Below are 12,832 nucleotides of genomic sequence, written 5' to 3' on the forward strand. Positions count from 1 at the left end.
TCCGCACGCTGGAGAGGCTCTATCAGGGGACTGATAGAGGTGCTGTCGGGTGGTCCGTTACAGGTGCTGGCAGATTACGGGCCTCCCATAGCTGCTGCCAGGCCCCTAATCTGCCATGGGCCCCTGTACCGCCTCCTCATGCTGCTGCCAGGTCCACAGTGTCTCATGCCATGTGCCACTTTCAGGTCTCCTCACACTGCTGGTGTGTTCAATTTTTTGTCATAGGGTGCTGGCAGATTACGGGCCTCCCATAGCTGCTGCCAGGCCCCTAATCTGCCATGGGCCCCTGTACCGCCTCCTCATGCTGCTGCCAGGTCCAGAGTCTCTCATGGGTCCCTGTACGGCCTCCCATTGCTGCTGTCTCCATCGCCACACTCTGCCATGTGCCACTTTCAGGTCTCCTCACACACTGCTGGTGTGTTCCATTTTTTGTCATAGGGTGCTGGCAGATTACGGGCCTCCCATTGCTGCTGCCAGGCCCCTAATCTGCCATGGGCCCCTGTACCGCCTCCTCATGCTGCTGCCAGGTCCACAGTGTCTCATGGGTCCCTGTACGGCCTCCCATTGCTGCTGTCTCCATCGCCACACTCTGCCATGTGCCACTTTCATGTCTCCTCACACTGCTGGTGTGTTCCATTTTTTGTCATAGGGTGCTGGCAGATTACGGGCCTCCCATTGCTGCTGCCAGGCCCGTAATCTGCCATGGGCCCCTGTACCGCCTCTTCATGCTGCTGCCAGGTCCAGAGTGTGTCATGGGTCCCTGTACGGCCTCCTATTGCTGCTGCCAGGAGGCAGCAGGGTCGCAGCAGTGTCAGTGGAGGCAAACGGCCACGGAGTAGAGCACCAGCTCCACTGCAGCCTACCACTACGGCCAGTAGTGGTGCCGGTGTGCACGGAGGAAGTAGCAGTCAGCCAGTGAGGAGTAGCGGGGGCAAAGTTTCCTACTCGGCGGTGTGGCAATTTTTCGTCAAGCCGCCCGAGGAAGTAAACGTAGCCGTATGTCGACTATGTGGCCAGAAAGTCAAGCGTGGCCAGGGGGCCCATGTTGGGACTACAGCGTTGCGTCAGCATATGCAGCGTCGCCATTCGGTGGCCTGGGAAAACTGTGATAAAGATACGGCGGTTCTGCCTGCCCCAGCCCAGGGTTCCATTTTGTCATAGGGTGCTGGCAGATTACGGGCCTCCCATTGCTGCTGCCAGGCCTTAATCTGCCATGGGCCCCTGTACCGCCTCCTCATGCTGCTGCCAGGTCCACAGTGTCTCATGGGTCCCTGAACTGCCTCCCATTGCTGCTGTCTCCATCGCCACACTCTGCCATGTGCCACTTTTAGGTCTCCTCACACACTGCTGGTGTGTTCCATTTTTTGTCATAGGGTGCTGGCAGATTACGGGCCTCCCATTGCTGCTGCCAGGCCCGTAATCTGCCATGGGCCCCAGTACCGCCTCCTCATGCTGCTGCCAGGTCCACAGTCTCTCATGGGTCCCTGTACAGCCTCCCATTGCTGCTGTCTCCATCGCCACACTCTGCCATGTGCCACTTTCAGGTCTCCTCACACTGCTGGTGTGTTTCATTTTTTGTCATAGGGTGCTGGCAGATTACGGGCCTCCCATTGCTGCTGCCAGGCCCCTAATCTGCCATGGGCCCCTGTACCGCCTCCTCATGCTGCTGCCAGGTCCACAGTGTCTCATGGGTCCCTGTACGGCCTCCCATTGCTGCTGTCTCCATCGCCACACTCTGCCATGTGCCACTTTCAGGTCTCCTCACACACTGCTGGTGTGTTCCATTTTTTGTCATAGGGTGCTGGCAGATTACGGGCCTCCCATAGCTGCTGCCAGGCCCCTTATCTGCCATGGGCCCCTGTACCGCCTCCTCATGCTGCTGCCAGGTCCAGAGTCTCTCATGGGTCCCTGTACGGCCTCCCATTGCTGCTGTCTCCATCGCCACACTCTGCCATTTGCCACTTTCAGGTCTCCTCACACACTGCTGGTGTGTTCCATTTTTTGTCATAGGGTGCTGGCAGATTACGGGCCTCCCATTGCTGCTGCCAGGCCCGTAATCTGCCATGGGCCCCCGTACCGACTCCTCATGCTGCTGCCAGGCCCGTAATCTGTCATGGGCCCCTGTTGTCGCTTGTTGGCATATTCCGCTCGTTCAGATGCTCCTTCTCCTGCTACTCCTCTTCACGGATTCCGTCAGCAGTCTTTCTTGGAATCCGTTTCCAAGAGACAACAGTTTGCGAGTACGCACCCGACGGTGCAGAAGCTGAACGTCCTCCTGTCCAAGTTGCTGCTGCCAGGCTCGTAATCTGTCATGCGCCCCTGTACCGCCTCCTCATGCTGCTGCCAGGTCCAGAGTGTGTCATGGGTCCCTGTACGGCCTCCCATTGCTGCTGCCAGGCCCGTAATCTGCCATGGGCCCCCCTACCAACTCCTCATGCTGCTGCCAGGCCCGTAATCTGCCATGGGCCCCTGTACCGCCTCCTCATGCTGCTGCCAGGTCCAGAGTGTGTCATGGGTCCCTGTACGGCCTCCCATTGCTGCTGTCTCCATCGCCACACTCTGCCATGTGCCACTTTCAGGTCTCCTCACACTGCTGGTGGTTTCCATTTTTGTCATAGGGTGCTGTATGGCCTCCCATTGCTGCTGCCTCCACCGCCACACTGTGGCTCCACACTCTGGTTTTGGCCCCGTGACTGCCCAAATGAGTGAAGTGTGCGGTGATTCTAAGATCGACGGCACTCATCTGCATGTCATACTGACTGTCAGTATTATTTCTCTTCCCCAGCAGACTCCAAGGGCATTTCATTTAAAGGTACAGTGTTCTGCACTAATATAAAGGCTCTCTGAAGCCTAGAAACACTCTTTTATAAGTTAAATTCGCAGCGAATATATTCGACTCGAATCAAAATTTTTCCACGAACTCGCCGAATCAGTCGAATCGAATTTTTGAATACTTCGCTCATCTCTAAACGTCACCCTCAAATTCTCCTACCAGAGTGCTTAGCAAAGATTGGAAAAATTCAACCTGATTGGTATTTGGGGTATAATAAATTATAAAAGTGATAAGGTTTCCTCCCAAGTGGCCTTTCACCAAAAGATATCGCCCCTCGTTGTCCCGGATAATTTTAGAGTCAACAAAGGACACTCGGCGAGAAAAGCAAAGGGCCAACCCCCGCTTTTTCTCTGTGGCATTAGCAAAAAAGCAGAGAGGGTAATTTTTATGAATATAACGTGGAGAGAAGGAGGGGGGAAAATGAGTCTCCTGTATATCCGCCCCAAGGGAGTAGTATGAGCTAAAAGCCTGTATACGTTTGGATGGGGAATTGAACCCCTGAACATTATGAGAAAGGAAGCAAATTTCTCCGCTAGTGGACCGTACGGAAGACATGATAAATAATTACGGAACTAAGCATAATAAAGACCCCTCGTTCCTTAAAAGTATGAAGATCCCTATAAGTCCCTAAATGTCGCCAGCTGACCCCCCAAAAAATCAGAAAAAAAAAAAAGACAGAAAAAAAAAGAAAAAAGAAAAGAGAACATTCGGAACACAAAAGTCCAAATGCCAAGTGACCGCGGTACACAAAACAGTATCAGTAAATGAATGAAGCAATGTACCAAGAAATACAGAGCAATCGCCCTGCGGTGGAATAGGTCTGCCAAGAGAAACATTCCCGGGGAAGAGTCTTCCAATCAGGGAGAGCGCAAAGACACTCTCCGGCACTAACAGCAGTTACTACCCATCAACAATAAATCAAACGCACAGCGCATTGAACATAAAAACAAAGCAATTAGAGCCTCTGAAAATGGTAGTCAGCAAACAAATGTAATTAACATCCTAAGTCCCACCCCCAGCCCATCCCCCCACACCAATACAACAACAGCGGCCAACGCTCCTAAGAGCCACAGAGAGGCCGCCATCAACGAACATATTCCAGCGAAAAGTCCCCAAAAGAACACAAAAGTTCAAGAAATCCACCCGGGCGGATTCCGGGACCCCTTCTTCTTAGATGATGGCGTAGTCCACAATGGCTGGAGCAGCGGAGGTCGAGGAGCCGATCCCATAGGAGAATGGGACGTCGGACTGCGAGATATAATACCCAGCTGAAGCAGCAACTCCTCGCCATCCTGGAATGTAGCAAACCCATAGGACTTTCCATTAAGAGTGAACTGCAGATGAAAAGGGTAGGCCCAACGATATTTAATGCCCTTTTGAACCAAGTGAGAGAGAAGTGGCTTGAGGGAGCGCCGCCTCTGGATAGTGGCCGACGAGACATCAGCAAAGATTTGTACCTTGTGCCCTGCAAGCTCTATATCCGGATTCTCCCTGCCAAACCGCATAACCGCTTCCTTAACCTGAAAAAAATGAGGCTTGACGATGATATCTCTAGGAGGCCCCCCTTGCCGGGGGGGGATCAATGCCCGGTGAATGCGATCAATCTCAAGGTGAAGATCATCAATTTCAGGCATAGCGGACTGCATGAGGGTGTGTGCGCAGCTAGTAAGCTCCTTAACCGACTCAGGAAGACCTCGAATGCGAAAATTGTATCGCCTGGCCCGATTCTCCAGGTCATCAATTTTAGAATACGCCTCCTCCAGGCGATCTTGCAAGTCGGTGATCATGTTAGAATTTTGGGAGTTACTTTGGACTGTCGCATCAACTTTAGCCTCAATACAGTCTAAACGGTGGCCCAAGGCCTGAAAATCCTGCTTTAAATCAGCCGCCAGTTTTGAGGTAGCTCTGTCTAATTCGCGTTGCAGCAAATCTGCGAACCAAGCTATCAAAGTCGCATCACCAGAGTATAGAGGCGGGTCAGGAGGAATCGTCGGCGAGGAAGCCGGGCTATCATCAGCGGGATCTGGACCGCTATGCTGGCTTGAAAAAATGGCAGCTATTTCGCTGCTCAAGGGCGAGGATGCAGGGGAGTCATGGCTCAATGGACAGGCCGAAGCCTGGGACTCTAGTGGCACAGGGCTGGAGGATGACTGGGGGGGCTGCAGGGAGTCACTCACCCCACCTAACGATGCTGCTGCAGTCCTCCCTGGCCCAGCATGGGACGAGGAGCCCATCTTCTCTCTCCGAGGGAGAGGTGCTGCTGTAGGAGAGGCAGAGGAGACCCCAGGAGCCGCGGGCGCCGATCCGGCCGCCATCTTGGTCCTCCCAGTCCCCGCAGGGAGCCGCAGCTGGGAGCCTCCACGGCTCTTAATCGCCGTTTTTCCGGGCATATTGTCAAGTGCCCGAGATCCGGAGAGAGGTAGGGGGGGGCCCCGGGGGTGAAGCGGCACTATGCCCTTTTATGGGCTGCTGTCAATGCCGGAGATGTGCGGAGCTAATGCCGGGACATCCGATCCCGGCGGCCGCGCATGCGCACTCCCGTCGGATTTGTTTTAAATGTTGCAATGGTTTTGCGGCTCCCAGTCTTTTTTTCCCTCTCGGAAACGGGTCCAAGTGGCTCTTTATGTCTTAAAGGTTGCAGACCCCTGGTCTAGGGGATCCCAGAGTAATTCTTTGCTATAAGCAAATTGTGTAAAAAAAATACTGATCACTTTCCCAAAGTAGTACAATGTTACTATGGTAACATTGTACTACTTTGGTCATAGTGAAATATAAAAAAAAAATCTTAAAAAAAATATAAAAAGTTTAAATTAATAAAAATTTTTTATAAAAATTAAAAAAAATATAGATATTTTTTTTTTCATACTGTCAGTGTCCCTGATCACCGCCATGCCAGTTATATGATGACGCTGTACTGCACTGGTGACAGTATGTAAAAAAAAATAGTGAAAATTATTTTATTAATTTTTGAATTTTCCGAAAAATTATGACAAAAAAATACAACTTCAAAAAACTCGCCATTCCTCTTATGAAGTACGTCGGACTGTCTACTTTGCAAAAAGGGGTCATTTGGGGGATATCTGTACTGTGCTGACATTTCTGAGGATATCTGTACTGTCCTGACATTTGGGGGATATCTGTACCGTTCTGACATTTGGGGGATATCTGTACCGTCCTGACATTTGGGGGATATCTGTCCTGTCCTGACATCTGGGGGATATCTGTACCGTCCTGACATTTGGGGGATATCTGTCCTGTCCTGACATCTGGGGGATATCTGTACCGTCCTGACATTTGGGGGATATCTGTACTATTCTGACATTTGGGGGGATATCTGTACTGTCCTGACATTTGGGGGATATCTGTACCATCCTGACATTTGGGGGATATCTGTCCTGTCCTGACATTTGGGGGATATCTGTACCGTCCTGACATTTGGGGGATATCTGTACTATTCTGACATTTGGGGGATATCTGTACCATCCTGACATTTGGGGGATATCTGTCCTGTCCTGACATTTGGGGGATATCTGTACCGTCCTGACATTTGGGGGATATCTGTACTATTCTGACATTTGGGGGATATCTGTACTGTTTTGACATTTGGGGGATATCTGTACTATTCTGACATTCTTGGACCTCAAGAAATTAGATTGGCTGTCAGTACTTCAGGATTGGAAATAATGGTAGTATATAGTAAGCGCTCATAAATAATGCAAGCAGCTGAACATATAGGAAAACACATATAAGTCCCAAAATACATAAACAGAAAAAATGCAGCGCTCTTGAGAAAAATGATAATAAAAATAATGATAATAAACACAGTCCAGTGAAAAAACAGTGTTCCTTGTTTCCCAGTGTAAATGGTAGAATTTTGCACTAACCAGAACGCGCATAGGTAATGCGCATATGTGTATATATCCTGAAGATCTTTTCTCCACTTAAGTCTGGTCAGGTATATGGCTTGGAAGAATGGAGATCCTACGCCCTCATGTGGTGGGAAGTGATCCAGCAGGTCAGAGCAATAACGATCTAGGTGAGCCTCCAAAAGGAACTGGCACAGGAATCCCAAGGGCTACAAGGATGGAAGAAGCTCCTCACAGGAGACACAGGGGAGCACTCATAGTGTAGTAATTAAAACTTTATTGGAAACAGCACAGGTGCAGAATACAGAAGAATAGCCAAGTATGGGCAAACACACTGACCCTATTGGATGTCAAAATGGCCGCCGGGCCTCCTCGTGGCACCGGCGGCTTGGTGTCAACGGCGTCCTTGGTCCCACCTCAAGGCTTCTTCCAAGCCATATACCTGACCAGACTTAAGTGGAGAAAAGATCTTCAGGATATATACACATATGCGCATTACCTATGCGCGTTCTGGTTAGTGCAAAATTCTACCATTTACACTGGGAAACAAGGAACACTGTTTTTTCACTGGACTGTGTTTATTATCATTATTTTTATTATCATTTTTCTCAAGAGCGCTGCATTTTTTCTGTTTAAGTACTTCAGGATTGATCAATATTCAGATCTATACCATAGTTTGTGAACTCTATAACTTTCCTACAAACTAAATAATAAACTCTAATTTGGGTTATTTTCACCAAAGACATGTAGCAGAATACATCTCGGCCTAAATTTATGGAGAACAATTATTTATTTGCAAACTTGTATAACAGAAACAAAGAAAACGTGTTTTTTTTTTTCAAAATTTTTGGTCTTTTTTTGTTAATTTAGCAAAAAAAGCAAAAAAGAAAGCTCTAGTTGTGTGAAGAAAATGATAAAATTTTAGTTTGGGTACAATGTTGTATGACCGCGCAATTGTCATTCAAAGTGTGAGAGCGCTGAAACCTGAAAACTGGCCTTGGCAGGAATGGGGTAAAAGTGCCCGGTATGAAAGGGGTTAACCAACACACTTCATCTATTAATGTAATTAATGTTAAATACCTTCTCTCTTTATATAAGGATGAAATAAAAATGTGTTTTATAAAATATTTTGTGCCTCAAAGGTCCCATCTGATTATTCTTTTTGATACTACAATAGATTTAGGGATGTGACATATCGTTTTTGGATTTTAGATTTTTGTTGTCTCTGCTCTTATTTGTGGTGCGGTTTGGAGACGGAAATTAATCTGGCATCCTGTGATTGAAACTTTTTATTTATAAAAAGTGAAAGTGGAACAAGGTTCAGAACATCTTGGTCATTTCCCACAACTCGGACGTCTTTCACAGTTCTCTTGGAGTGGATCCTGCATGGATGGAACAATGGGGAGCGGGCTGAAAATTGCACATGTGATCTGCTTTCTTCTCCTCCTGGGATCAGGTCAGTGTCACTCTTCTGTGTATAATGTCATTGTACCTGAGGATACATTACAGAGCCGGATAATGGAGGTTCTCTGGCCTGTGTCCTCCTAGGAGGGATTCTCACAGCCCTTCCCTCTGTGTCCAGCAATCCATACATAAAAAGTTAAAGCGGAACTCCAGGAAAAGTAAAAATCCTCCCTGCACCTGCTACCAGCTAGTTTATGTCTAGGGGGATGGGGGGAGGGGGAACAGTTTTGATCGTCCACTTCCCCGTAGATTCCTCTGCACTGCTATACTGGTCTCTGCAGCCTCTGCTCCCCCAGCCCTGGTGGTCTGAGGCCCTCTGTAGTCATCAAGACTAATGCAGAGACCCCAACCCTAGCTGGATGTTAGGAAACGGAGAGCCAGTCCACAGTTGGAGCCAAGGGGAGGGCCGTTTGCTGGAGAATCGGGAAATGCTTTATACGTCCTCTAGACTAAAAGGAACCGTTAACTCTTGCAGTGCGGGTGCCGTCCCACTGCAAGGGAGAACCTCATCACTTTAAACCCGAACACATATTAATGACACAGATTCTGAGTCTAATTTAATACAGATAAGGCACTGAGTGAGTTTAATTACCACCTTAATCAGTCCCAGAACCTGTGTAATTAATATGTGTTCAGCTTTCAAGGGATGAGGTGGCCACCCTACCGGAGTTGGAGGCCGGAGGCTTTAACCACTTGATGACCGGAATGCTAAACTGTCACATTTTGAATGACAATTACTCAGTTATACAACATTGTTCACACATTAATTTCATATCTGTTATTAGAGAAAGATAGAGATTTCTTTTGGTGGTGTTTATTCCCCATTGAGTGTGGAGAAATTAAAGGGGAAACGCACTGCATCTGAGCACCACAAACCAAAAAGGCTATATAATTCATTTTTAAAACTCAAAACAAACTCCCCCCATCCATCCATCCATGCCTCCAGGATTTATTTTGCAAATAAATAATTTTGAGGCATTCCTGGCAGTGGCCATCTTGAGTAAAGGCAGATGATTCATGTAGCAGTTACTTCCTGGAATCCATCTGTCCTTAGCTCAGGCATTGGCTGAGCTGAGAACTCTCCCTCCCCTCCTGAAGACTTCTGGGATGTATGGCATCATTTGCCTAGGCATGGAAAACAGGAATTAAATGAAGGAATGCAAAAAAAAAAAAAGTTCAAACAAGTAATTATAATATACTTTCTTATCTATTTTTTAATGCTAGCAGCAGAAATAGTTCATAGTTGACTGAGAGAGTGAGGGAGGTTGCACTTTAAGAGTCTTTACGGGATTAGAAATATAGAGTCCCATCTAGTAACACAATGGAGGGGTATCCCATCCCACATTACATGCAGAGACAGAACTGACACACTTGGACTTTATTGGTACCCCAAGGAGTCGCATAATACTATATATATATATATATATATATATATATATATATATATATATATATATATACATACATACATACACACACACACACTATATTGCCAAAAGTATTGGGACACCTGGCTTTCCACATACATGACCTATAATGCCCCCCCAGTCTTAGTCCGTAGGGTTCAATATTGAGTTGGCCCGCCCTTTCCACACACATGACCTTTAATGGCCCCCCAGTCTTAGTCCGTAGGGTTCAATATTGAGTTGGCCCCGCCCTTTCCACACACATGACCTTTAATGGCCCCCCAGTCTTAGTCCGTAGGGTTCAATATTGAGTTGGCCCCACCCTTTGCAGCTATAACAGCTTCAACTCTTCTGGGAAGGCCGTCTACAAGGTTTAGGAGGGTGTCTATGGGAAGGTTGGACCATTCTTCCAGAAGCACATTTGTCAGGTCAGGCACTGATGTCGGGGGAGGGGGCCTGGCTCGCAGTCTCCGCTCTAATTCATCCCAAAGGTGTTCTATGGGGTGAGGTCAGGACTCTGTGCAGGACAGTCAAGTTCCTCCCCCCCAAACTGGCTCCTCCATGTCTTTATGGACCTTGCTTTGTGCACTGGGGTGCAGTCATGTTGGAACAAGAAGGGGACATCCCCAAACTCTTCCCACAAAGATGGGAGCATAAAATTGTCCAAACTGTCACCTTAAGAGTTCTCTTCACTGGAAGTAGGGGGCTAAGCCCAACCCCTGAAAAACAACCCCACACCATAATCCCCCCTCCACCAAACTTTACACTTACACAATGCAGTCAGGCAAGTACCGTTCTTCTGGCCACCTCCAAACCCAGACACGTCCATCGGATTGCCAGACAGGGAAGTGTGATTGGTCTTTCCAGAGAACACGTCTCCATTGCTCTAGAGTCCAGTGGCGGCGTGCTTTACACCACGGCATCCAACGCTTTGCATTGCACTTGGTGATGGAAGGCTTGGATGCAGCTTCTCGGCCATGGAAACCCATTCCATGAAGCTCTCTATGCACTGTTGTTGGGCTCATCTGAAGGCCACACCAAGTTTGGAGGTCTTTAGCTATTGACTCTGCAGACAGTTGGTGACTTCTGCGCACTGTGCGCTTCAGCATGCGCTGACCCCGCCCTGTCATGTGACGTGGCCTACCACTTGGTGGCTGAGTGGCTGTTGTTCCCAGTTGCTTCCACTTTGTTATAATCCCACTAACAGTTGAGCGTGGAATATTTAGTAGCCAGGAAATGTCACGGATGGACTTATTGCCCAGGTGGCCACCTATCACGGGACCACGCTTGGAGTCACTGAGCTCCTGAGAGCGACCCATTCTTTCACCAATGTTTGTAGAAGCAGTCTGCATGCCTAGGGGCTTGATTGTATACACCTGTGTCCATGGAGGGGATTGGAACACCTGAATCACATGATATGGAGGGGATTGGAACACCTGAATCACATGACTGGGAGGGGATTGGAGCACCTGAATCACATGATATGGAGGGGATTGGAGCACCTGAATCACATGATTGGGAGGGGATTGGAGCACCTGAATCACATGATTGGGAAGGGATTGGAGCACCTGAATCACATGATATGGAGGGGATTAGTGCACCTGAATCGCATGATTGGGAGGGGATTGGAGCACCTGAATCCAATTATTTGGAGGGTGGGGACAAGACTTTTGGCAATATAGTGTGTGTGTGTGTATATATATATTTAAAATTACAAAACGCTGTGTATATATATATATATATATATATATATATATGTATGTATATATACACACTCCAAAGACATGCCGGGAGGTGAATTGTCTCCTGTCTACATTGTCCCTAGTATGTGTATGTATGAATGTAAGTTAGGGACCTTAGATTGTACACCCCTTGAGGGTTAGGGACTGATGTGAATGTACAATATATATGTAAAGCATGGTATAAATTGATGGCGCTATATAAGTACCTGAAATAAATAATAATATATAGATTTTTCATCAGGCTGTGACCATGTAGATAGAAGTTCAGGTTACCTTGTAATAGCTGTGGTCTGTGCTGCATGTGAAGGTGCTGGAAGGCGTTGCCCTGCCTGAGTTTTGTTTAAATAAACAATTGGCTGCACGTCAGCGACAAAGAGAACTTCCAGTGATTTCCTTTCCAGATGATATCTCATGCCTAAAGTAGCTCTTTTTAGATATGTGTATCCTGCTGATTTATTACAGAGGATGTAGGGGAGGAAAAAGAACAGAAGAGAAAAAGAAGGGAATAACAGGTGAAGGTATTTTCCACCTTAGTGGGGTAGCACTCACAGAGGAAGAGATACAGGTCCTAGATAAAGGATTAAAATTTGCTCCGACCAAAAGCCTCAATAAGTTTGAATCCTATGTTGGTATTCAAAAATTAGTGAGGAATCTTAACATTAAAAAATATTACACTCAAAATCCACAACCCAGCCCTATTCAAAATAATGTAGGAAAGGGAGAATATCATACACATCTTAGTAACAAGTCTACTTTCAACCCAGTGGCTACAGACAACAGATACATAGATATGTTCAATAAATTAGTTATAGAGGATTTAGATAGATTACCAATAAAAAAAATAGAGAAACTATAGAAATCAGGAGGGGCGTTGTCACAGGGGCGGACTGACAACTCATGGGGCCCCCGGGCAATAGGGGATCATGGGGCCCCTGTGTCCTTGCCCAAACTCAAAAAAGCCTATGAAAAAGGTACCAGGGGCATCTCATGGGGCCCCCTACTGACCCCGGACCCTCGGGCAGTGCCCGAGTTTCCAAATGGTCAGTCCGCCCCTGGGCGTTGAGACATTAGAAAAAAGGAAAGACAGCCATCCGCCCTGCGGATAAAGGGGGAGGAATAGATATATTATCTAAAAGAATTTTACGAACAGGAAATGAGTAATAGTAATACAGAACGCTATCTTGTAAAAAAATCCTACTAAACAATATAAAAAAGAATTGGAAAAAAATAGTGAAATATGGAAGTAGGAAGGGCATACTAAATAAAAAAGAATAAAAAAATCTAATTCCATCTTTATGTAAACTACCGGTCAGATACATGGCTCCAAAATTCATAAACATAGCAGACAACCCCCCAGAAGGCCAATTATTAATGGGATAGATTCTCTATCAGCTAGAATGGGGGAGTATGTGGATTGTTTCTTACAACCACTAGAAGCGCAGACACCATCGTATACGAAGGATACCAAACACATCATACAATTAATTCAGAATATAGAGGTAACACAACAAACTGTCCTTA

The 12,832-nt window shown here is 47.1% G+C and overlaps 1 protein-coding gene across 1 annotated transcript in view; it reads left to right on the forward strand.

Moving 5' to 3' along the window:
• Positions 1 to 6,805: 6,805 nt before the first annotated feature.
• Positions 6,806 to 12,832, forward strand: part of LOC149452913 (natural cytotoxicity triggering receptor 3 ligand 1-like) — a 52,521-nt gene continuing 46,494 nt past the window's right edge. The window contains exon 1 of the mRNA XM_089688814.1: positions 6,806 to 6,869. Within this exon, the coding sequence (XP_089544940.1) occupies positions 6,806 to 6,869 (64 nt within the window). The remainder of the gene's footprint in view (positions 6,870 to 12,832) is intronic.

This window comes from Staurois parvus, unplaced genomic scaffold (assembly GCF_062004578.1).
Source record: "Staurois parvus isolate SC_StPar_1 unplaced genomic scaffold, SC_StPar_1.0 ptg000455l, whole genome shotgun sequence".
Classification (NCBI taxonomy): domain Eukaryota; kingdom Metazoa; phylum Chordata; class Amphibia; order Anura; family Ranidae; genus Staurois; species Staurois parvus.